Source organism: Dipteris shenzhenensis, chromosome 22, assembly GCF_047967505.1.
Source record: "Dipteris shenzhenensis isolate YYH24624 ecotype China chromosome 22, Dip_SZ_1.0, whole genome shotgun sequence".
Lineage (NCBI taxonomy): Eukaryota > Viridiplantae > Streptophyta > Polypodiopsida > Gleicheniales > Dipteridaceae > Dipteris > Dipteris shenzhenensis.
The window spans coordinates 47,156,186-47,181,648 of record NC_141617.1 but is presented as its reverse complement, the minus strand read 5'-3'; the positions used below and the strand labels follow the sequence as shown (position 1 = coordinate 47,181,648).

At 44.2% G+C, this 25,463-nt stretch overlaps 1 protein-coding gene across 3 annotated transcripts in view; it reads right to left on the bottom strand.

Annotated features, from left to right (window-relative positions):
* LOC147888193 (embryonic stem cell-specific 5-hydroxymethylcytosine-binding protein) overlaps positions 1 to 25,463 on the bottom strand; it is a 109,173-nt gene that overhangs the window by 42,840 nt on the left and 40,870 nt on the right. For all 3 annotated transcript variants that reach the window (XM_087393514.1, XM_087393515.1, XM_087393516.1), the window contains one exon: positions 13,159 to 13,271. In XM_087393514.1, coding sequence (XP_087249640.1) covers positions 13,159 to 13,271 — 113 coding nt within the window. The remainder of the gene's footprint in view (positions 1 to 13,158; positions 13,272 to 25,463) is intronic.

Here is a 25,463-nt window from a genome sequence, read left to right as displayed (position 1 = left end):
CATGGTGCTGTCTGTGTTTCCGTCAGTGAGGAGGAGTGTGGGAGTAGGCTTGTGGAGGCTCAGACTGTGTTTAGCTTTAGACTCCTCCTTTGCCTTGAGCTATGGCACTTTCAGGGTGGTGATGGACTAGGAGAGTGCTTCTTCCGGCTCACTTCCTTAGAGGAACAAACTCTCCCCTGCTCGAACATGCGCTCCATGGATGCTGAATTCAGCCATTTGGCTCAAAAATCGAAATAGATCAGGGCTGAATTACCTCAAAGCCTTGCTGGTCGAAAAAGTGTTGGATCTTGATAAAAGGCAGCCAAAACTGGATCGAAATTTGGAGCATCTTCAAGGTTGGGAACAGAGATCAGCAAATCGTCAAGTCAGTTCTTTGTTTTGGCAGCAAACAGGTTGAATCCAATTTCAAGGCTTGGGGCTACGATGCTAGTTCCTTCATTGATACAACAATTTTGGGTCAAAGTTCTTGCAAGTATGCTTGTAACTTCAACATGAATGTGTCTAGACGCTAAACCCAATGGTCTCATACATATATATAGATGCTGATCACCGATAGGGTAGTGCACATTTTGGTTGAATTTGGGAGTTCTAATAATTTCTTGAATGCTAAACTTGAGCAGAAGTTGGGAATCACAACGCAGGCAAGTGACCATGTCTACAAGGTGAACATGGCAACGGGCAAACAAATATGGGATCGTCGTGCACGCAGATTCCCCTCACGCTTCAGAGTTACTCAGAGGATCTATTTCATGTTTATGAATTAGATAGGATGGATGTAATTCTAGCGAACGAATGGTTGCACAAACTCAATGTTCAAACAAATTGGTAGAGTCATGGATTAACTTTTGTCATAGGGGGAGTACCATATGTATTGCAGGGTGATTTTGATGTTCCACTCTGCCCACTTGTAAACGCTTGGGAAGTAATAAATATGATGGCAAGTTCTAATTATGAAGTGTACAAAAAAGTGTTTTATGTGCTTTTGCATCTGAGGTTAATAATGTGAACAGATCATGTAGATTAGATGCATGGGAAACACGTGCACTTGCTGAATTAAACAGAATTTACTGATGTATTTTCTTCCAAGCTACTGCATGGTTTACTACCAGTTAGGACGGTCGATCATTGGAAAGAGTTCGTTCCGGGGGCTCAGCCTATAAGCATGGCACCTACAAGATGAGTCAGATGGAAGCGAATGAGATAACCTGACAGTAGTCGAAGTACTACGCTTGGGGCAGATTAGGAAAAGTAAATTTCCTGGGGTGCTTTGGTGCTTTTAAAGCACAAAAAGTTGGAGGATGTGTGTAAACTACAAAAATTTGAACAAGTTACAATCACCAATAGGTATCTACTTTAAGGTGAAGGAAGCACATGTATGGCAAAGGCTGATGCTAGTGATTTCATGGTAGACGCAGCTTTATTCCAAGAGGACCAACCTATAGCTTTTGAGAGTGAAAAGCTAGATGATATGTCACAAGGACATGATCTATGTGCAAATAAACCCCTAAGATTTGATGTTCGAAGTGGGTCCAATCCCTAGGTGCACCTACTAGGCCCAAGGGTTAGGCCAAGGCAAGGAAAAGAGGGCTCAAAAGTTGGGCCCAAAGGAAGGCATAAGTGTCCCCTTATTGAGTGGTTAGAGGCTTTAATGAGCCACGTGGCAGTCATTTGTTTGCATGTGATGGGATGTGTGGTTTTCTCTCTCTACCTTGGACTTTGGAGGCAGTCATGTGTTTGCATGTGATGGCATGTGCGGTTTTTGCTCTCTACCTTGGACTTTGGAGGATGTTACATGATCGTACGGCAATTCCTTCGTTTCTCGTGAGCATTGGTACGGCTAATCCGTCATGCAATTGGAGGCTGTACGGCTGTTTGCAAGCATCCCGAGGTGCCATAATTGCTGCACGGACTGTACAGATCTGATTGCACACGTTCCAAGGCTGTGCGGATGATACGGACCTGCTGTGCAACTCGTTTTTGCTGGCTGTCTCCAAGCCGTAAACATGCAAACCGAGGCTAATTGCAGGCTGTACGGATAAGCTGCACACATCTCAAGACTCCTTTTGCTGATTGTATGGTTTTCTTTGCATAGAATCCAAGGCACATTGATTGGCTGTACAGATCTGTTGGCACACATTTCGATGCTAATTGCTAGCTGAACGGCTCATTTGCACACACCCCAACGCTCATTGGTAGTTGTACGGATCCCCCTCTCCTACCTATGATCATTTTCCACTCTCTCTCTCCTGCTGGGTGATCTTGTCCACACTCAGTTCTATCTCTCTCTCCGTCGAAGCTGCCAACTTCTCCTGCTAGGCCTTGCTTGGTGGATCTGCTGCCTCCTAGAGGTGTTCCAACCTGAAACAGAGTACCTAGCAGCTAGTTTGACGCTCATGGAAGTTGATTCGATTTCATTTGCTGATGTTCGTTCATTCGCTCGTGACTGAGGGTCATCCGTGCACTGCTAGGGGGTTGGACAGAGAATTGGTGCGATGCTAGAGCTCGATGTTCGTTCATTCGCTCGTGACTGAGGGTCATCCGTGAACTGCTGGGGGGTTGGACAGAGAATTGGTGCGATGCTAGAGCTCGTCCCTCTTCCATGGCCAGCGAGTACGGTCATTCTGACCTTCATTTGGATTCCATTTGTCCTTTTCGAAGCTTGTTGCAACCGGCCTATAATAAAATAAGGGCGGTAAATTCACAACTTAGCCTCCTGCTCAATACACAATACACCGATTGGCCCCAAATCAGCTGGCGCCCCTTGCAGTATTTCTTTATTATTTATTTCACTGAAAAGATATTACAACATACTGAATTCTTCCTGTGGGCATCCAATTCACTACATAACCTCTATTCTCAACAATTCTTGGCCAATCATGGCTTTATAGGCATCCAATACCAAAGCATAACCCTTCTGGCAAATACCTCCATCTCTCAAGCACCCAATAATCTCAGCCCTGCCAAGCTGTTACGGCATCAATCTGGCAAACAAGGCCAGCACTCAACCCTTGGCTGTTACCATGCCCCTTCAATGACAACCAGTGAATTGCAATGCGCAACATGGCTCAACAGTCGGCTGTGGTTTTGTTGGCTGGACTGTCTTTTTCTGATTGCTAACAGAGACCAGACTGTGGATGCTGTGGTTGGTCTGTTGATGGGCAATAGAAGGCTGGTTGTTGAGATTTTGGGCTGATTTCAGGCTGGGGCTGCTTGCAAGGTGATTGTGTATTGAGATATCCCACAATTGGTCCGAGAGACCCAAAAAGCAATCGTCCAGCCTAAAGGAGCCTCAGAACAGCCCGGAATTGCCACGAATCAGTTTGCCCTAGCCTGGTTCACTCCGAAAGCATCTGCACAGCCCCAGAGTCAATTCCCCTTCTTCTTGGCTCGGAAACCAGCAGGAATCTGGTCCAGATGAAAATGTCCGGCTTCCTGGGCCCTGGATCAGCAAGAATCCACTCCTTTTAAAATTGTCATGCTTCCTTGGCACCTGAACCAGTAGGACTCAGCCCCAAGTGAGATCGCCCTTGTGCCTTTGCTTGGAAATCAGTAAAATCCAGCTCTAGATAAAATCGCCCTCGTAGATTGCTCCGGAACAGCTTGCAAACCTCCAGAATCAACTCGCCCTGGACAGACCTGCCCAAGATCAGCCTGGGGACAGCCTGGGGACAGCAAAAATCAGTTTGCAATCTTCCTGGCAGCCTCATGGACACACCAGATTGACGATACCTCTGGACGTCTACTTGCATGCAACAGACCTGACTTGGCCATGGGTGCACATAAATTGGGCTGTTTTTAGCTCCTAGACACAATTGGGAGATTTTGAGCTTTAAAAAAGTAAATGGATTTTTACCACTCTTCTGGGGTCACCAAAAAAATACCCCAAGGCACAAATAATACACCAACAGGTGCACAATTTGCCTGGTATCTCTAAAAATAAATTGCCACCAAGGTCCAAGGTATTCACGTGTAAATTCAATTACGTTACAATTCACGTCCTCGAGACACTTGTTGCTCTTTTGTGTTCGAAGTTCTCTTGGCGATTCAAGCTGTGGACAGACACTCAGATATAGAGGGTGTGCCTAAATTGGTGCTAGAGGGGCAGTGTTAAGAATTTCTTCCTGCCTTGACGTCACTTGTGCAGTTTGGGATGTGTGTTATTGCATTGCCCTGAGAGGCTGGACCTTGGTTTGTGGGACTGCCAAACACCCCTTAGCTAGTTGGATGCCTTGTGGAATGCATTGTCAACTTTTCAGTTGGACACAGACACTGAAAAATGCCTTAGCCTTGCCTTGGCACTTGGGTGCTAGTGTGTGCTTGCGATTGGATGCATAATGAAGCCAGAAATTGGCTTTGACAATGAAATTGCCGGTGAAGCAAAGTGCGAGGGTGAGCCCTTGTTAAATAAATAAATACTGAAAGGGGCGCCAAAGCGTTTGGGACCAATTTGCGACTCTTGTGTTTGGTTTCTAAGCAGGGGCATTCTACCTTCCAGTTCAGTGTTCTAAAAGTTTGCTTCTCTGTGGTTCTAAAGGAAGTGGCTCAAAGTGATGCATTTGTGGTTGTGATTAATGTGCATGTCAAGTTAGTCATGGATTACTGCCCTTTAGCTCGCAAGAGGCCAATTTCATGATACCCAAGTTGGGTGGCCGACTTAGGAGAAGGAATTATATGTAGTTATATATGCACTGAAAACTTGTAGACATTATCTATATGGAGCCAAGTTTGTTGTATTAACGTAGCACGAGTCTTCCTCGGAAGTAAATGGGAAAGTATTTCCATGGACTTCATTATGGAATTGGCATGAACCTAGCAGGGCCAGCATGTTGTTTGAGTAGTGATGGATAGATTGACGAAGAAAGCCATATTTTTCCCCACAAAGATAACTATAAGGGTCCCAAAACTGGCTCATTAGTTTGTTGAGCAGTTGTTCAGGCTCTATGGATTGTCTTGTGATATGGTCAATGAGAGAGATCCAAAGTTCTCTCAGCAATTCTAGCAAGAATTGTGTATAAAGTTCAAAACCACCTAATCATCGTCAATCTGATGGAAAAACAGACAAGATGAATTAGGTCTTGGAAGGTATATGCTTCGAGCATATGTCTCCAAAAGGCCATCCAATTGGAAAACATACAACTCAACTGTCATGAGAGCATGAGTTTGAACTTGCATGTGGGTGAGTGGGCAAGGCCATGGGATGTGGGTGTGCAAAGTTTCCCCCTAGGGATTGGTGCCTTGGTGGTGAATTTGGGTATTGGTCCAACGAGGATGCAAAGTACCCTTAGCATAAAAGTTGGGCCCTTAGTTGGGTTTTAAAAATTGCCCCACTAAAGAGGGCAATGGGGGCAAATCTGGAGGAAATGCCACGTGGCCCTCCCCAAGCTTTGCATGCTTTTGATAAAGTTGCTTGTAGAAGTACTTGGAGAAAACCATCACGTGGGGAAAAAGCATGACGAAGTTTCATGTCAAAGATAGAGCTCATGTCGCACGGGAATTCACGCCGTATGGATTTTGGCATATGGAGGCAACGTACAGTCTTTGTGTATTGACCTCTGAGTGTGGGCATATGAACAAGGTTGAGAGCAACTCGACAGTCTGCTGATCAAGTAGGGCTGTACGGACTGCAGTTTACGAGTGGCTATATGAAAATCAAGGTTCAATATCAATTGCATGCTTTTGATAAAGTTGCTTGTAGAAGTACTTGGAGAAAACCATCACGTGGGGAAAAAGCATGACGAAGGATTCATGTCAAAGATAGAGCTCATGTCGCACGGGAATTCACGCCGTATGGATTTTGGCATATGGAGGCAACGTACAGTCTTTGTGTATTGACCTCTGAGTGTGGGCATATGAACAAGGTTGAGAGCAACTCGACAGTCTGCTGATCAAGTAGGGCTGTACGGACTGCAGTTTACGAGTGGCTATATGAAAATCAAGGTTCAATATCAATTGGAAGGATAGGTCTAAAGAAAATTCAAATTGAGAGTCAATTATTACTTTGCAGAAGAACTTTCCCAATTTTGTGTAAGAGTAAACGCTTCTAAGAGGAGAAGGATGCTATGTACCTGGTTGCTAATCCTCATATTAGTGGACTTAATCCAGCAAGGTTAGGGGACCTTGGGAGTAAGGGAAGTAGGCTTACATGGAGCTCGAGGACTTAGAAGGATAGCATGAGACCACTTGGCTATATTTAGCTAGGATGCTTTCTAGGAAGCAAGATAATAAGACTGGCTAGGTTATTGGGATGGCATTAAGTGCACCACTGATAGGTCTAGTCTACATGGCAGATCACAAGATACTATACTGCAGGCTCCTAGCCATGTGCTCGACAAGGGGAGATATTACGATCACTATCTTTAACTCGTTTCACATCGTCAGTTTTAACAGTCCATCACGGGGCACGCACACAGAATTTCCTCCCAGCCAACCTTGGTGGTCGTCAAAAAAACTCCAAAATAGTCCACATACATGAAAGCTCCAGCTTGCAGATTCCACCAAGCCCCAATTCCCTAGATGGATCTAGTATGCCACATGTCTACATTTGAGGGCATCTCCTCAATGCATCATTTACCCCTCTCTTGGGATAACATTGAAATCATTTGCCCCTTGGCACATTTCATGCATTTGGACCCCTTAGCCTTAGATCCACCTAGTCTTGTGCCATGTCACCCTTACCAAGGACCTTGACCTTAATTCCTCTTTGATCATTTACGTGAAGCCCAAACAAATATAATACAAACATTGATCCTTTAAAGAAAAATGTCGCTGACCCTTCCGAGGTCATGTTGCCTCAACTTGAGCGTAACATTCCTTCCCTCTTCAGGCATCAGCGTCCTCGATGATAAAGTCTGGGAACACTCTCCGTAACTAGTATACGGATTCCCAAGTAGCTTCTGATAGAAAGAAAGAAAGAAAGAAATTCTATTAACGTCCACTGGAGACCAAAAGGTCTATGGGACAGCAAGAAACCCTCCAGTACATCTGCTTTAGGGAGGGCACATGGCAGCTCCCAAGGAGTGCAAAAAGCAACCCCAATTATTTAGAGTACCTACATGATATTCTAGAGAGTAAACAGCCATACATCAGTTTAAGACTGAGAGTCTTTTGGTTTTGATTTAAAATCTCTGATTAGTGCTACCCCTTCATGGTAAACTGCCCATTTTCCATCCTTTCTGGCAGCCCTGACTTTAGCTAATTCAGTTGCCTTAATCTTGAGTTGATTTTGTGTAAGCTCCTCTGCTTTCCATACTTTGGTGCCCTTCAGCTTGTAACTTGATCCGCATATCTTCTGACTTCAGTGTAAGGATTGCATGACCTCTATAGTGCAAAATAGAAGCAGGCCTGGAGTCGCATCATCCTGCTCATCATCATTCACCCATTTGATGTTGGGCAAACTTGATTTGATCTTTGTCAATATTTCACTATATGTATCCTCCTCTTTGTTTCAAGTCTTACCATACACAGTATACCTTTCTTTTTATTTACATAAAGACTGGCTTTCCTCAAAGTATTGAACACTATTTTCAAGTGTTCGTGATGCTCAGCAATACTTTAGCTGAACACAAGAATATCGTCAATAAAATGTACTACAAACTTCCCAATATACAGACGTAGTAAATCGTTCATCAGCATGACGAATGTAGCTGGAGCATTGGTAAGTCCAAACGGCATTACCAAAAACTCATAATGTCCAAACCTGCTTCTAAAAGCGGTTTTATGCACATCCTCGGCTCTAATACAGATTTGATGGTAGCCACATTTAAGATCTACCTTACTAAAAATTACGGCCCCATGTAACGCATCTAGCAAATCATTGATCCGAGCCATCGGATACCTGTGCTTAATAGTGATATTATTCAATGCTTTGTAATCTATACAGTATCATCTTCCTTTTTTTTTAATATCACTAGCAAAGCAAAAGGTGAGAAACTGGGTTGAAACTGCCCCAGCTTGAGGTATTCTTCCATTTGTCTTCGTACCTCTGCTTCTTCGGTAAAACTTAACCTATAGGGAGATCTATATACAGGTTCTGCCCCCGGGATTAGTTCAATCTTATGCGGAACATTCCGCTCTAGAGGTAACTCATATAAGGTAACTCATCCCTAAAACAATCAAAGAACTCCTCTGCTATTTAATCAGCCAGCTTGGCCATGTCTCCATTTTGGGTAACATCAGTGCTAGCCGAAGAACCATCAATCGGCTCTACCGATGCTGTACAAAGAAACAAAAACTCTTTGTGAGCTTTTCGAACTTCCATTAGGGAAACCAACGGTCCTTGAGGTATATCTTTTTCACCTCGTAAGACATATAGCACATCATTCATCTTGAATTGATAAATGTGCTTTTTCCAATCTATGGCTGGATTCTTCCTAGAATGCCAAGCCTTACCTAGGGCTATGTCAACGTGAGCAAGCTTTGTCATTTCAAAATGAAGCTTCTCAGTATAGTCATGAATTCGAAGTTCCAACTGGGTAACCCTTTGGTCCCATACTTCAGTTGAACTTTCGTCTACCATTCTGACTGTATATGCATAGTCAGATGGGCTAGTCTTTAATTTCAGCCTCTTTACAAGCTTGGAATTAATTACATTGTACGTTGACGCTGAGTCAAACAACACAATGATGTCATGATTGGCTACTTGCCCCTTCATCTTAATTAACTCCGTATCATTAAAGGCTGTATACCCCGTTGCTGCGGGCTTTGATAGGACATTATCAGGTGCACTAGTTACTAGCTTAGCAATAGACACACATAACAAAACAGGTACTGACCTTTGAGAAGATCCCGCTAGCTGAATCTGCATCTATTCTGCTCTAGGACTTCCCTCCATTTCCACGTCGCATTCTGAGATCACCATCTCAGCCATCCGACAATCCTCGTTTCATGGACAATCTTTCCACTAATGAGGCTGAAGGCATCCAAAACACAAGACTTCTCCCCTCTTTTTCTCTTTGCTCTGGGTTCAAAGAAGACTTCGACCAAGCCCGGGCTGCCATTGGTGTTACTTTTCTTTTCATTCCAATGGTGGTACTTGGTTTAGGAGTCTCAACTGGCTTCACCTGCTTGGCTTGACCACTAGGCTGTGAGGCACTCAAGGCTAATCCAATTCTTCTTAAACCCAGTTTTCTTCGGGTACTCATACCGAGTCCCAACCTGCACACACCCACTTGGTCTGTTCCCTTTTGCATCCTCATAGTTTAGGGCTATGGCAATTGCTTCATCTAACGTGTTCGCATACTTAGCTCGAACTTCCATTTTGATCCGATCATTCAGTCCAAAGATAAAATCTTTTACCTAGATTGACTGAGGTAGAGGTTCATAAACTTTTATTACACTTTCTCTAAACTTATCAGTGTATTCCGCCACTGATAAATTTCTCTGACGAAGGTTTCGATACTGATCCCAAGCTCGGGATGCCTCGTGAGGAGGTAAGAAGTGTTTTCTAAATTCCTTTTTAAACCCCTCCCAAATAGTGGATGCCACTCCATCTTTCTGCTGTTTTATCCACCACCGATCCGCCGCCTCATTAAACATATGGGTGGTCTTGCGGATTTTCTTCATATCATTCCTAATTTCACAAATGGCGAAGGCCTCGTCCCATTTGTGTAACCAGGTCTCTATGATATCGGAACTACGGTCAGACATCCGACCAGAATACTTTTCTGGGCTATAATTGGCAATATTAGGCACCTTAGCCCTCCTAGGCTCGACCGTATGAACACTGGATTCAGGCTCCATTGGAGCAGTACCCTTCTCTTCACGAGATGGTCTAGCAGACCAACTATGAACCATTTTTCTGAGCTCAGATTGCCCTACATTTGCTTGTAACTGTTGCGCTAAAATCTGTTGCAAGGCATCCTCCAATAGTGCAATTCTACCAGATAGTGTATGGCCTGCTAGGCGCGACACCTGCTAGGTCGGCCAGACTCCCGATTCTACGGGATCCACCCTAGAAGCTTCTTCTTCAACTTTCATTTAAGTCAAATGGGTTTTTTTTTTCTTTTTTTTCTCACACTACATATAAACTGTAAATGCAAACTGTCACAATTTCCCTATGCTAGGGAATGCCTGCAATCTAGACAACTACAACTTTACAATTGCACAAGCATCCATCCCACTAACTAAATGTCTTGTTGTAAACTGAAAACTGCTTCACAAACTGTTACTTTTCAGGCATATGTGAAAAACAGACTAAACTGTGTAAAACGAGAAATCAACTGGAAATAGGAAATCCAAGAAAAGTAAAGTAAGATGCTCCCTGATAATTCCTTCTCAAAGTTGGGATGAACTCTCCTTCCAATAGTTGCTTTTCAATGGGACGCTACTAAGCCTCATGCCATGTTTGCTTTCGTATTATCCCTTCAAAGTTGAACATCGTGTGACTTACATACGATTGCCCCTTTTCTGAGCGTATGGTTTAGTATCGAATTCAAAATAAAGTCTCTTAATGTTACACTTGTCTAAAAGCTCCGGGATAACCATTATGGGATCACCCTTGAACAGCAACTAACGCAACTCATTTTTTCCCACAACGGGAGCCCAAGTCGCTCAAGCTTTTGCTCCTTAATTATGGCGCTAAGGCCATCGCACCTAAATGTTTTAACAGTCCATCACGAGGCAGCCACACAGAATTCCCTCCCAGCCAACCTTGGTGGTCGCCAAAAAAACTCTAGAATAGTCCACATACGTGAAAGCTCCAGCTTGCAGATTCCACCAAGCCCCCCCAATTCCCTAGATGGATCTAGGATGCCACATGTCTACATTTGAGGGCATCTCCTCAATGCATCATTTACCCCTCTCTTGGGATAACATTGAAATCATTTGCCCCTTGGCACATTTAATGCATTTGGACCCCTTAGCCTTAGATCCACCTAGTGTTGTGCCATGTCACCCTCACCAAGGACCTTGACCTTAATTCCTCTTTGATCATTTACGTGAAGCCCAAACAAATATAATACAAACATTAATCCTTTAAAGGAAAATGTCGATTGACCTTTCCAAGGTCATGTTGCCTCAACTTGAGCGTAACAAGAGATGCGCTGGGAGGTGAGTCACTTGGTAATATTTATTTTGGCTTTGCTAATCATGTTTGGACTATGTTTAGGGTTAGATCCTAGCACCATGCATATGGGTAGAACAACCTGTAGGGGGGAGGGGTGACGCTGCCCATGTGGGCAGCAATTTGGCTGCCCCATGTGCAGCATTGAGATCCACTACACGATCAAGAGTATGCAAGTACCAGGGCTGTTAAAACAGGTTCACATGGGCTGCATCGGTGCGTAGCACCTGTGGCAAAGAACAAGACTGCAAAGATAAGTCTAGAAGGCTATGACTAGCACAGTAGCAACAGCAACAGGAGTTGGTGGTCGGATGCAACAACAGCAGGTATGGAAGGAGAGGTGGAAGCCGCCACGGGCTGCAGCAGCACACTGTACAGGAACAGTAAGAGCCTATTTGTAGGCAAGACCAGACCCGTGTCGGCTCACGAAGGAGTTGGCAGGTTGTCTGCAAGGGCGATGCAGCAGACCGGGTGGACCAAGTCTAAATCTGAGTGGATGACAGATTGGTCGGCCAGTCTGTCAGGTCTGGATCGGCTTGTCTGTCTAGACTGGGTCGGCCAAATCAGGGGTTATATAAAGCCATCCCTTGGAGTCTTTTGGTACATTCATTTGTTTTAGAACCGAGCATTCCCCAACACACTTCAGCCTATAGACCAGCACCCTGTTGGAGAGCGTTGTGGAGGGCAGGATTGCAGCAACAAGCCCAGGGATCTACATCAGCATAGGTTCTTTTTGCAAGGCAAAAAGCCAGAACGTCTGCGGCAGTGTCACAAGAAACGTTTCTAGAAGCATGTTCACTTGAGCTTGCCCCTCTTGGATTGAACACTATCCATTTTGGAGGCAACAAAAGGCCCAGCCAAAAGGACAAAAACCAGAGTATAAGAACAACCTAATGGGCTGGACAAACATCATTTTATGAACAGAGGAAAGAAGAGAAGAAAGCAGGGCTTAAAAGAGAGAGAAAGAGAGGCCTATGGACAGGAAACAATTGCAGAAAAACAGTGAGATAAAATGCTGTACGAACAGTACTATCAGGGTGAATCCAACTTGGAAAACCTGAGGCTATGGATAGAGTAAATAGCCAGGGATTGAAGGCAATTCAAAACAGCACACAAACAAACTTTTAAAAAGCCCAAACTCAACAAACACAAACGCACACATGCACACACATTGGGCAGCAGCAGAGGGAAATAGAGAGCTCACAGGAGGGGAATACAGGCGGGTATGCTCGCGACTAGAGATAGAGCCTCAAACAAAGGCTGCGTGTAGTGCAAAGATCATTAGGAAGCAGGTCGTGATAGCCGTAGACGCTTGTCGAAGGATGATGAGAGGCCGAAGCGCCTGCAAGACGAATCCACCATGGCTTCTCTCTTGCTCTCCTCAGATCACAGACACTTTTTTTTGGTGAAATCCATGTATGCTTATATTACAAGAAGCAGCCCCATAAGAGAGGACATGCAATTACAATGTCAGAAGATTTCAGTATAAGACAAGTAAACAGAGTAGTCTATCTGACAAACAGAGAGGCAATCATAGAAAGATTCCCTGAGTGACACCCAGAAGTAGTGAAACTTGAAAAAGTAGAATCTCCAAAGACTATGATTGTTGTCTTGCCACAAAGTCCAAAGCCCTCAATAATGAACCCAAGTGAAAAACAGATCAAACTCTTGCCTCCGACTCCGAACAGCCAAAAAAGCTTGCCAAAGCAAGCACTAGGGAACCAGGCTCGGAGATGCTGTTGAAGGAAAAAGAGAAAGTCACAAGTCACCGGGCAAAGCCAAAAAATGTGGAGCAAGGATTCCCTTGGAGCCAAACATCTATGACAAACAGTAGGAGCAACATGTATGCGTGCTAGGAGATGACCAAAAGGAATAACTGCAAGCGGCACTCCGCATAGAACAACCTATTGAGGTAGAGAAACTTTGCAGGATCAAAGCTGTTGTATTCTTTTTCACCACCATTTGGCATTATGATTCATGGACCAAAGCTGATCCTCAGATCACGCACGCACATACACACACACAAAATGTACGTGTACCATGAGTACATGCATGCACATGTGCACAGGCATAAGAAAAGCATATCACCAAATGCATACCTTCGCTATTTGTCCATCGGTCAAACAAAGCAGCAAACACAAGAGGACGGTCATCCTTAAAGTGAATGTAATATGGCTGCTTCTTAGTGCCATCCTTCTTCCACTCATAAAACCTGCGCCAATTGCCCATGTTTCAAAGTGAAGTTATAAGCTAGCTAAACAGAAGCAAGACATAAATAAAAGTCAAGTTTACTTTTGAAATCACACCACAAATTTCAAGAAATATTGTGATTTGAACTTCAAGAGCATCTGGCCATAAACATCAAACCTATGAATTCTGCCACGAAATACTAATAGTGCATTAAGATTTATGTCATCAACAGCATGACATAGAAACCTGAAGTTCCCATTCTCCACCTTCCCTTCAAAACTCTCCTATGTTGCATTCTTCCTACTTGTCGTTTTTTGTAGACTTTAACTCTTAGGGACTATGACTCCCTTTCATCTGCGCCGGACCCCATCTTAGACTGATTCTTTATGGGTTTATCCTCATTCCCTTCACCTGAGCTATTGTACCCACAACCTTTTCAAGATGCCAGGCTGATGTTTTACTATTTCTATGCTGAAAATCTCTGAACCATCCAATACCCATTTTTCTGGGAGGAATTCAAGGAAACCCTTTAGTCTATTTACATGAGGGCAAGGGCGGAGCAAGCAGTTTAAGACATGCCTTTTAGCCAGTTGGAGGTTTCGCACCAAGGGAAAGCATAGAAACAAAAATGAATCTTACCGTTCCCCGAGACAGAGGACGGAGTCGTACCACTTTGATACTAGCTATTATGAACGAAAAGCTTCAATGCGTGCTCATGTGTGCAATGATGTAGAAATTGGCATAGTATTGGTCCTCTAATGGGAGAAGAGTGCCCTTCGGAGAGAATTTATTTGTAGCCGACCTAGATGCAAGGTAGGAAAGAAAGATACCCATGAATGCCATGTGGGAGAGAAAAATGCACATCAAGGGTTACCCCTTCATTAATGCCCCTTGAGATCACTCAAGGATCATCATCCCATTTGAACATACCAAGAGTTTGAGAACCTACCATTTCATGCATCCTAATGCACCCTTTTCCCTTGCCCACACTAAACAGGTGAATAGATATTCTTATGGATAAATATTGCTCAATATACATTGTTTGTTAGTACCATTCGTACCACTCGGTCCCCATCAAGGCTTGAGGGCCCCATCAAAATCCCAAATCGAGATCTAAGCCTCAACAAGGCCGTCCCGATAATCATAATGTCAATAATACAATTCATCTTATAGCCATGGCAATACTAATTAAATCTGCATAATTGTGGCACCACCAACGCCAAACTAGCAAGTCGAAGGGTGTGAGTGACTAGCTAGTGATAGTTGGTCACGAAGTGGATGCAAGTGAATTTGCCATGCTCATCTTGGGCATGTTTTCCTAGGAGTTTCAGAGGGTTTGTGACATCCATCACAGCCCCAAGTCTCTCTTTTTTTTCTATAAAGAGGTATTTTGAGAGAAGCATTATGGCAGAGAAGGTGAAGGACAAGGCAAGGGCACATACGGTAAAGGCAAGCCCAAGGGGAACAAAGACTCAAAGGGCGAGAAGTAACATGACAATGGAGACAAGAAGAACAAGAAGTGTTTCTACTATATGACAACGACTGCACAAAGAAAGTGGAGCATAAGAAGAAGAAGAAGAAGAAGAAGACAAAGACGAATAAGAAGAAGAAAGAAGAAAGCGATTGAGGAGTTGTTATGATCATTGAACATTGCTCCACCTACTTAGTGATTGAACAGAAGGATGATTGGTATGTTGATTGTAACAAACCTATATTTTTCCTTGAGTACATTTATGGATGATTATTGGATATTGTATTTTATTTTACTTTTTTTATGATCATATGTTTACAAATCACACATGTGAGTTTTCTTTGCGTATTCTTATGACAGGACTTCACACTCTAGCCGATTATCTTCTAGAAATCATGTGTGCATGGTTACTCACCATTCAAGGCTCTTATCATGGTCGATCATCAATGTATGCTATCTTGTGCATAGCTCACGTCACCTTCATCATGGCCACATTATTTACAGTGGTATCTTTAGTATAGCCTATGATACCTTCAATGTGTCAATGTCACCTTCAATGTGACTCTATAACCTTCAAATGATCAGTCATCTTCAGTTCAGTATGGTTTACTTTTGCCGTCTTCAGTATGGTTGAAACCAGCCTTCACTAATCAACGGGTGGTAGAATCCACTTTAACTACAGCATACACAGTAAATAATCAAATTATTGATCACCACAGATTAAATCACAGGGAGCTAGAGCGCTCCTACTTAGAAACAAAGACACTGATTGGCCCGAAGCACTGGTGCACCCCTTGTGGTATTTCTTTAATATTCATATAAAGCCAAGAGGCTGATTACAAGGCCTCCTAAAAGCTCCACCACAGGCAAACCACTGCCCACACACTTCCAATATCCTGCACACCCTTCAATTCTTGCTCAACTTTATATGGCGAATATGCATCCAATCACTAGGCAATTATGCATCCTTCCTTCCAACCAAGCGTGCAACAGATCCCAAAGGCATAAACTCTCTCTTTGTCCTCTGCACCTACACAACCAAGTGCCCAACCAGCCAAGCACGGCTAAATAGTTGTAGAAACAACAAGGACAATCAAACTCTGGCACAACAAACCAAGAAAACCCTTTCAAAACATTACATCCCAATCTGTAGCCACCCTGGCCACTGCCCAACCGCATGAATCAACCTTCCTCTGTGTGGAATCAATATCAAACGCAATAACCAGCCAACAACAAAATGGAAATGGCAAAAGCAAGCAAAGACCAATCTTCCTCTACCCAAAATCCGCATGAGAGTTTGAACTGGAAAACCATGAATCCAGCAAAGAACATATAATTCAGCCCTGGCACAGCCCAAGGGCAGCTCCAAAACAGGTCGTCCCACTTGGAAAAGCTCCCGAAATCAACAGCAACTACCAGAAATCAGCCATGAATAAATTCGCCCCACTTATAAAGCCCAGAAACAGCAAAAACGAACTAATCTAGAGGCTCTTGGCACAAAAACGTTTTTGAGCTTTTGGGAGCCCTGGCAATCCACAAACAGCCATGGTAGTCAAAAATCAGAAAGGCTATGTGATAAAATAACCTGGGAGCACTTTCCCAGCCTGTGACTTGCCTCTACCTGTTCTTATGAGGTCCAAAAAGCAGTCTTGAAAGAAAATTTTGACTTTTCTGCTTGCTTTTTGGCCTCCTGCATGCCAAATAGGTATCTTGTGCTGATTTTAGAGTCACGTGTCAAAAATAGCAATTTTCAATTGCACCACTCTTTTGCCCCTCTGTTGCACACACTAGTCCTAGGAATTAATTGCCGCAGTAATTGGCCTGCGCATTCACAATTTCCAAGGTCCGCTAGGAATTTTAATTCCCCAAGTCCCGCACACGTGGCCAGACTTCCACGCCCCAGAGGCCCAAGGCAGTCACACGTAAATTACGGGAGCCGCAAATCAAAATTCCCATAAATTCACGTCCTCGTGACATACCCCTCTCTTGAAAGAAGGCAAATGTCCACGGTTGCCTGCAAACAAAAACAACAACAAAAGAAAAAGAAAATAGCAAAGATAAAAACCAAATCTAAACCATAGTCAATAATGCTAACAAACCAACCAAATCTGAAAAGACAACCAACCATGCCGCCAACAGATCAACCAACTATGTATACATATTTTTAAGCTTATCCTGAGTACCACTAAATGTCTTGCATTTGACCGCAGCTCCAGCTTCTTTATAGTCTTTCACTTTCTCCTTCGGTGCCAAATTATCATATGCAGGTGTCTGAGCAAAAGGAACAGCAGCACTCACTATCTCCAGCACCAACACCATGAGGCAGTTTTATTATTCATACCAGCTCTTGAATTTTGCATATTTGGCATAATCATGTTACCTGCTAGGATAGAATCAATCACACCTCACTTCCTCTCTAGCTCATACAACACTCAGAAAACTGAAAGAGAGATAGGATGAAACTTAGATATCTTCCTCCACAAACATGGGCAACAAAAGCTCAAGAGTGAGCGTGTACAAACAGCCCGTGCGTTGTCAATGATGCTGAGCCTCTTCCTCTCCCTATGCGCTTGCCTGTGTGCAAGGCTGTAAGTGCAAGTGATGAGGAATAAGGGGGGGAAGGGGGGCTTTTTATAGGAGGGGCTAGGCCCCCTCATTTTGGCCGACCAGGGAGTTGGCTCCTTGCCCAAGGCACCGACCTGCCAGCCCACCAACCGACCTGATTGGTCGGCCTTTGCTGGCTGGTCAGGCCAGCTTAGGCCAGCCCTATATAAGGGCTGCTGTTGCAGCTGCCAACTCTGCCCGTGCGCAGGTCTAGGAGCGCCTAGGATATCGCGCCATCTTCATGCTGCTGCGCGGGTTGCTTGACAGGTAGGTCTTCTGCCCTTTTCATCTCCCCTACTGCCTATGGTCTCCTGCCCCCTTGTCCCCTCAAATCGAGGGCTCATAGGTGGGGCAGTGACCTTCTAACACCCCCTCTCAATGTCACAACTGTGGGCTGATCCCCATGCGTCGAATGAGGTTCTCCATTTGCTCCCTAGGAAGCACCTTCGTGAAGACATCTGAGATGTCGTCGTTGGTTGGGCAGTATATCAACTCTATGACTTCTTCGTCAATGAGTTCTCGAACAAAGTAGTAGTGGACCTCGATGTGCTTCGTCCGTGCGTGAAACACGCAATTGTTGGCGATCACTATCCAACTCTGGTTGTTTCACATAACTATAGTCGCATCTTCTTGGGCCACATTCATGTCCTCCAAGATCCACCCGAGCCACAATGGTTCACATGCCGCTGTACAGGCAGCCCTGTACTCCGTCTCTGTAGATGAAAGGACGACACTAGGTTGTTTCTTACTCAGCCATGACACGGCCCTGTACTCCCAAGAAAGTAGTGAAGTATGCCTAAGTCAGTCATCTCGAAATCCTCCATAAGAAGTCTCTTGACCTGAGCAATCTTCTTCGTACGATCCCTAGTAATGATGAGGTCATCCACATATAGAATCAATACCAGCCGCAAATCCCCCTCTGTGTCAAGATAGAGATTTGCTTCTAATGGACTCCGCTGAAGCCCGATCTTCTGAAAGAAAACATCTATCCGCTGGTACCAAGCTCTGGGGCCTGTTTTAGCCTATATAAGGCCTTCTTCAGCTTGCAGACTTTTGATGGGGATCCTGGAATCTGAAATCCTAGTGGCTGTGCCACATATACCTCCTCCTCCAGGTTACCATTCAAAAATGCAAACTTGACGTCCATCTGAAAGATAGGCCAATTGTGATGAGCAGCCAAGGCAATGACTGTCCGAAGAGTCACCATCCTAGCTGTGGGGGCAAAGGTCTTGTCAAAGTCAAGTCCTTCTGACTGTGCATAGCCTTTCACCACCAATCTTGCTTTGTACTTGTCCAAGCTCCCATCTGACTTGAACTTAAGCTTGTACGCCCATTTAGTCCAGATGACCTTCCGCATGGTTGGTTTGGGCACTAAATCCCAAGTGTCATTTTTCAAAATGGCATCCATCTCAACCTTCATGGCTTCCTGCCATTCTGGTATATCCTTCGCTTCCTGGAAGGAACCGGGCTCTGCAAGTTGAGCTACCAAAGCGAAGTTCACGGAGGGAATCTTCATGTTTCTTTGAGACCGCTGCACTTCGAAACTACTCTCGGGTATGTCCGTGACCCGTGAGTCTACTAACGTCTTCAAATACCATTGAGATAGCTTCTTCTCAAATGGAGGTACTTTGGATGAAGTTGACTTGGGAGCTGGCTCTGGAATGGCATGCTCCTCCTCCTTCTCCTCGGGATCTTCGGTCGGCTCTACCTCGCGGATGGTGACTTTGGGTGGGCGTAATGCTAGAAGTTCTGAAACCTCCTCAACAGGCTCGGGCTCAGTCTCTTCAAAGATCACATCCCTGCTTAGAAGGATCTTCTTCTTGTCCGGGTCGAATAGGCGGTAGGCCTTGGACTCTTCGCTATATCCCACAAAGATACAGCTCCGACTATGGGGATCCAGCTTTGTATGCTCATCTTTGTGTACATGCACAAATGCTTTAGAGCCAAAAACCCTCAGATGAGAAATGATGGGCTTCTTACCATAATAAGCTTCGTATGGAGTCTTGCCATCAACAGCCTTGGTCTTGGTTCTATTGAGGATGTGAATGGCAGTGTTCACAGCTTCACCCCAGTAGGCTTTCGAGAGATTCCTCCTCGCAACATGGTCAACCCTGTCTCTGTGACAGTCCTGTGCTTCCTCTCAATAACTCCATTCTGCTCAGATGTGCGAGCTGTCGTGAGCTGTCTCTTAATCCCTTGCTTCTTGCAGAATCCATTGAACTCGGTAGAAGTGAACTCTCCCCCTCTGTCGGTGCGGAAGGCTTTGATTACCTCCCCGCTCTCCTTCTCTACTTGGGCCTTCCAGACTTTCAATTTCTCGAAAGCCTGAGATTTCTTGGCGAGGCAGAATACCCATGTCATGCGACTGAAATCATCAACAAGTAAGAGAGAGTACCATAAACCTGCGAATGAATTTATCGACATTGGGCCTTAGATGTCGGCGTGAACCAACTCGAGCGGCTTCTTGGCCCGTGATGAGGCCTCCTAAGGAAACTTGTCCCTGTGTTGCTTGCCTTCCACGCAAGCCCTGCAGACACGATCATTGCCTGCAGTCGGTGAAGCCCATCCACCATCTTTGTCTTCTGCATCTCACAAAGAGTGCCATAATTGACGTGACCGAACCACTCGTGCCATAATCTGGATCTTCCATGGCTCCCGTGCACCACCAAAGCATTGAGCCGATATAGCCCATGCTCCTCGACACCTTGAGCCACCACCTATCCGTTTGCCTTGTATGTGACAGTGACCTTGCCGTTGTCGAATAATACCGACATATTGTGCTTGTCCATCTGACTGACTGAAAATAGGTTCTTGCACAAATTCGGTACATACAGTACACCGGAAATCAACTCCTCATTTCCTACAATCATAATGAACGGAATACTACCGACACCGTTCACAGGGCATGACCGGTTATCCCCAACAGTGACCTTGGAATCGGGATGCCTATCTTCCATGTTTTTGAACCATTCCTTCTTGTTGGACGTGTGCTTTGAAGCTCCACTATCCACATACCAACCTTCCTCTCCCTCACTGACTGCATAAGCAGAGCAGTACTCAGTGATGATGAAGAGAGCGCCAGTCGTGACATTTGCTGATTCGGTCTTTGGCTCCTCCTTGGACTTGGACTCCTTCTTGAGGTCCGCCTTCTTCTTGCCACACTCTTTAGCAGAATGACCAAGCTTCTCACAGTAGAAGCACTTCATCTGCCTCTTTTTCTCTGCATCCATGGTCTTATTTTTGTTCTTGGAGTCTTTGAGCTTACCCTTGCCGGGCTTGTCCCTCGCCAAAGAGCCTTCTCGTCTGATTGCGTAAATAGCTTTTCCCGAGCCTCCTCGAAGGTGAGAGGCTTGGTTCTCCGTCCTGCAGTGACCGTAGTCACGAAACTCTTAAAGCTTCTAGGTAGCTTGTGTAAAGTCAACGGTGCCAGTTGCCTTGACTCTACCTTCTGACCAACTGCCGCGAGCTAGTCCCTCACCATCTTCACTTTTGTCAGATGGTCATGAAGATTGTCACCCTCATTCATGTCTAGGTTGTACGGTAGGTGTTGAAGCATCAGAATCCGAGATGTATTGTCCGTTTCATACAAATCCTTCATGATAGCCCACACCTCTACAGACGTCTTGGCTACCTAGATGTGCGGAAAACACATATATCTTCCTCCACAATCGTGGGCAACAAAAGCTCAAGAGTGAGTGTGTACAAACGGCCCGTGTGCTGTCAATGATGCTGAGCCTCTTCCTCTCCCTGTGCGCTTGCCAGGATTGAGTGGGGGAAGGGGGGATTTTCCGGAAACGATGGACAAAATTATTGCCTTGATTCGGCCCAAGAACTCCTTATCCACATCATCGAGCTTCCTTTTCTTTGCCTGTGTTTCAGCATTCAAAAGTGCCCAACCAGCCAAGCACGGCCAAACAGTTGCAAATAAGACAAGGACAGCCAAACTCTGGCACAACAAACCAAGAAAACCCTTCCAAAACAGTTCATCCCAATCGTAGCGGCCCTGGCCCCTGCCCAATAACATGAATCAACCTTCCTCTGCCTGGAATCAATATCAAACGCAATAACCAGCCAACAACCAGTCTGGAAACAACAAAAGCAGGCAAAGAACAGCCTTCCTTTACCCACAATCCACAGAAATCGGGTCGTTTGAACTGGAAAACCCTGAATCCAAAACAGATCTTCCCACCTGGAAAGGCTCCCAAAATCAACAGCAACTGCCAGAAATCAGCCAGGAATAAATTCGCCCCACTTTTGGAGCCTAAAAACAGAAAAACGAACTGATTTGGAGGCTCTTGGCACAAAAACGTTTTTTAGCTTCTGGCAGCCTTGGCAACCCACAGCCTGCCCTGGTAAGTCAAAGATCAGCAAGGCGATGTGATAGAATAGCCCTGGAGCACTTTCCCAACCTGACTTGCCTCTACCTGTTCTTTTGAGGTCCAAAAAACAGCCCTGAAAGCAAATTTCGACTTTTCTGCTTGCCCTTTGGATTCCTTCATGCCAAACAGGGGTCCTATGCTAATTTTAGAGTCATGTGCAAAAAATAGCAATTTTTAATTGCACCACTCTTTTGCCCCTCTATTGCACACACTGGTCCTAGGAATTAATCACCTAGTAATTGGCTTACACATTCACAATTTCCAAGGGCCCGCTAGGAATTTTAATTCCCTTAGTCCCACACACGTGGCCAAACTTCCATACCCCAGAGGCCCAAGGTAGTCACACGTAAATTATGAGAGTCGCAAATCAAAATTCCCATAAATTCATGTCCTCATGACAATGATCCTCTGTACATCATCTAAAGATACAGTGATGGATCTTGAGTATCCATGATAGTCACATTCGGTGACAAAGTTGGGAGCTAGTGCATGAGGTGGCCATTACATCAATGGAGTTACGAGTCATGTAGCTATTTCGTATCGGATCACCTCCCACCTGATATTAAATTATCAACATGTTGTAGAGAGTGATGATGCTTCCACATCCACAAGGGTTGCCTAACACTAGTTGGGTCTCCAAGACGCATGGTTTATTCATGATGCCTTCAAAATGGCTTTTGGGGTGAGCCTTGGTGTGTTGGGCAATGATGGTTTGGCTTAATGAGGATACATAAAGATCACGTCGTGTTTAACCGTAAGGCTAATGTGATCTTGAGAAGCCATAATCTTTTGAGTGATAGGATTATACCTTGATCACTCACATGCACAATATTTATAACATGCCGAGGTCTAAAAGATAGGTCAATTCTGAGTTGTCTAGGTCAAGTTATGAGCCTATCAAACCTAGGATTGTATTTGTTCTAGGCCTATTTGTTTAATTAGTTGTGTGTGCATGAGTAGATTCTTCGCCCCCGCTATCTCCGGGGGCTGCAAACGGTTACTTTCTATTATTTTCTACAATTTTTATCAAATTGAATTTTGATCTCCCATTTTCTTTTATTAGGGGAGGTCATTGTAATACATCGGATTATATATATTCATGCTTACGACTTCTAGGTATCCTTGGGTTCTGCGCTATTGTTACTAAAGCCTAGCATCATTGTAATAAGGAAATCTACCTGGGATCAACAAAGTAGGGGGGTGTACCTCATTCACATCCATCAAGTGCCGGAGTCTTCTCTTTTTCTTTTCCTCTTACCTATTCTTTGTGTGGAATTTGACTTATATGTGTGTGATTGTCAATTTCTAAGAAATGGCTATTTGAAATTTCAAGTTTAATTAGTAATTTAACCGGAAATTGTGTTTCCACCTAAGAACGACTCTGACATTGATAGTGGTGCTTCTAAGCACATGTCAAATAAGAAGAGGTGGTACGAGGGTATTATTAGCCAAGAAATTGTAGTGTTTTGACGAATTCAAGGAGCATAAGCACATGGTTGAAAAAGAGTCAAGAAAGTTGTTGAAGAAACTCTATATGGTTTGAGGGAGAGAGTTCACTTGATAGGATTGCCATCTAGTACAAGAAGGAAGGGATCAAGAGGCAATTGACACACCACATACATTCTAGCAACGTGGGGTGGGAGAAAGGAAGAGTTGAGCAATTAGAGAGATGTGGCTATGTACATTGGGGGGGAATAATATTCATTGGTCCTTCTAGGATGGATTCCATGTGGAACTTCACATCTTGAACGTGACGAAGGCCAAGCAGTCGAGCATTGAGGTGAAGACTCTGTATGAGGCATATATGGTAAGATATCTATCATTTACTCTTTTGAGGTTTTCAGTATTGATGCATTTGTGCAAAGCACAAAGATGAAAATGAGCAAAAAATGCATTTTTATGTGATATAGTGATGAAGAAGCTAGCAGTCAATTGGGATGTTATTTTTGAAGAGATAAGAGTCCGATATTGACATAGCTGCACCAAATGCCCGAGCATTACCCCTAAGTGCACCCACGTTTGGTGTCAAGCTGAAGAAGAAAGAGGTGGAGGCTCCAATGATAGAAGACTCAGAATCTGAATCAAAGGAGCTTGAGCCGCCAAAGAAGCCTTCTGCAAAGAAGAGGCGGTTACCAGGATGGCACATCAAGACCTCAGAGGATTCTGGGGCAACAGATATCCTATAGAGTAAATGGGAGGTGAGGTGGCCTCAACGTCTACAAGGTACATTCGCGGTGAACTATGCTCTAATGGCTTGGATTTAGAAGATGGAGGAACCAAGGACTTTGAAGAAGCAACTAGAGATTGTAGCTCGCCTTGAGCAGTAAGTCCAATATCTTGTGGATGGATATATTGAGATCTTTCAGCGTTCCCCTTTGCTGTTCCATTTCCAATTTCATGGGTTCATGATTGAGCATTTATTCATGAATGATTGAGAGAAAATTCCCAAAGGAAAGCTTTTGCTGCATGGTTTTACTACAAAAAGTAAATCTATTCTCTAATGGCGTTTTTGGATTGAGTCATTACATATTACAAAGAGATGCTATGGCTAGGTGGTCACTCATGTAGCATACTTGGTTGATCAGGGCTCCACCTTCAAGTTGAAATGAACTTACAGTAGGAATGACATGATTCTACTTGAATAACTAATAAATAAATGCTTGGCGTAGCTGTAACTATCACTAATTTTGAGGTAAGGGTGATTGCTATCGATGGTATTAGAGTGTCTGTAGCTAGACTTTGATGGTGTGACTGACGTACTTTAGTCTATCAATATCCACTTCGTTTATCTCATTCATTTATTATTGTTTATTGTGCACATGCTATTAATCACATGTGTGAGCTCTTGTGTGAATTCTTTTACATATTGAAGATCTGGCCTCGTGTGACACAGATATATCAGGCATCCAACAGCCTAGTGATAGAGAGAGGCATCAAATAGCTCAACAACATCATCCATGTAGAAATGGAAACAAGGCTCAACAAGTGTACAATGTGGTTTGCAGTCCTCAAATTGGAATCTTTGTGAGAGCTGTCCAATAGACTGACTCATGATAATACCCCCCTCAACCTGAGCAAATTGAATGCCAAGCTACTAGTGCAGCTGGACCAAATCTCTCTTAATGAATGAATGCTGGAAATCAGCCTTAAATGCTGCAATATGTTGTGTAGAGGGTTCAGTCAAGAGCATATCATCCCACGTATAAGAGAAGAATCAGCAAGTCAGAATCACTCTTGCATATATATAGAGTGCTCTCTGTAGGGCTCTTCTGAAAACCAAGGGGTGTATGAATCTTGGCATACCATGCTTGGGATGCCTGCTTTAAACCATATAATGCTTTCTGCAACCGGCATACCTTATTTTCAGCCTTTGACTTCCAAAACCAAGAGGCTAAGAGCCATATACCTCTTGCAAATCCCCATGAAGGAAAACGGTTTGGATGTCAAGCTGATGCACTTGCCAATGATGATGGGTTGCTATGGCAATGGCGATCCTACTCATCGTAATGCATGGCGTGGTGCAAAAGTTTCCTCTTCGTCAATACCCTGCTGCTGCTGAGCATAGCCTTTTGCAAGAAGGCGGACCTTATAAACCCACTTCATGCCTATAGCACACTTGCCTTTAGGCAAGTTACACAACTCCCAACTGCCATTGAATCCAACTCGGATTTCATAGCATCCATCCAATCCTTAAAGCATCTTTGTGACTGAGTTGCTCCTCATTGCACGCAATAGCAATCACTGCAACTTCCACTAACTA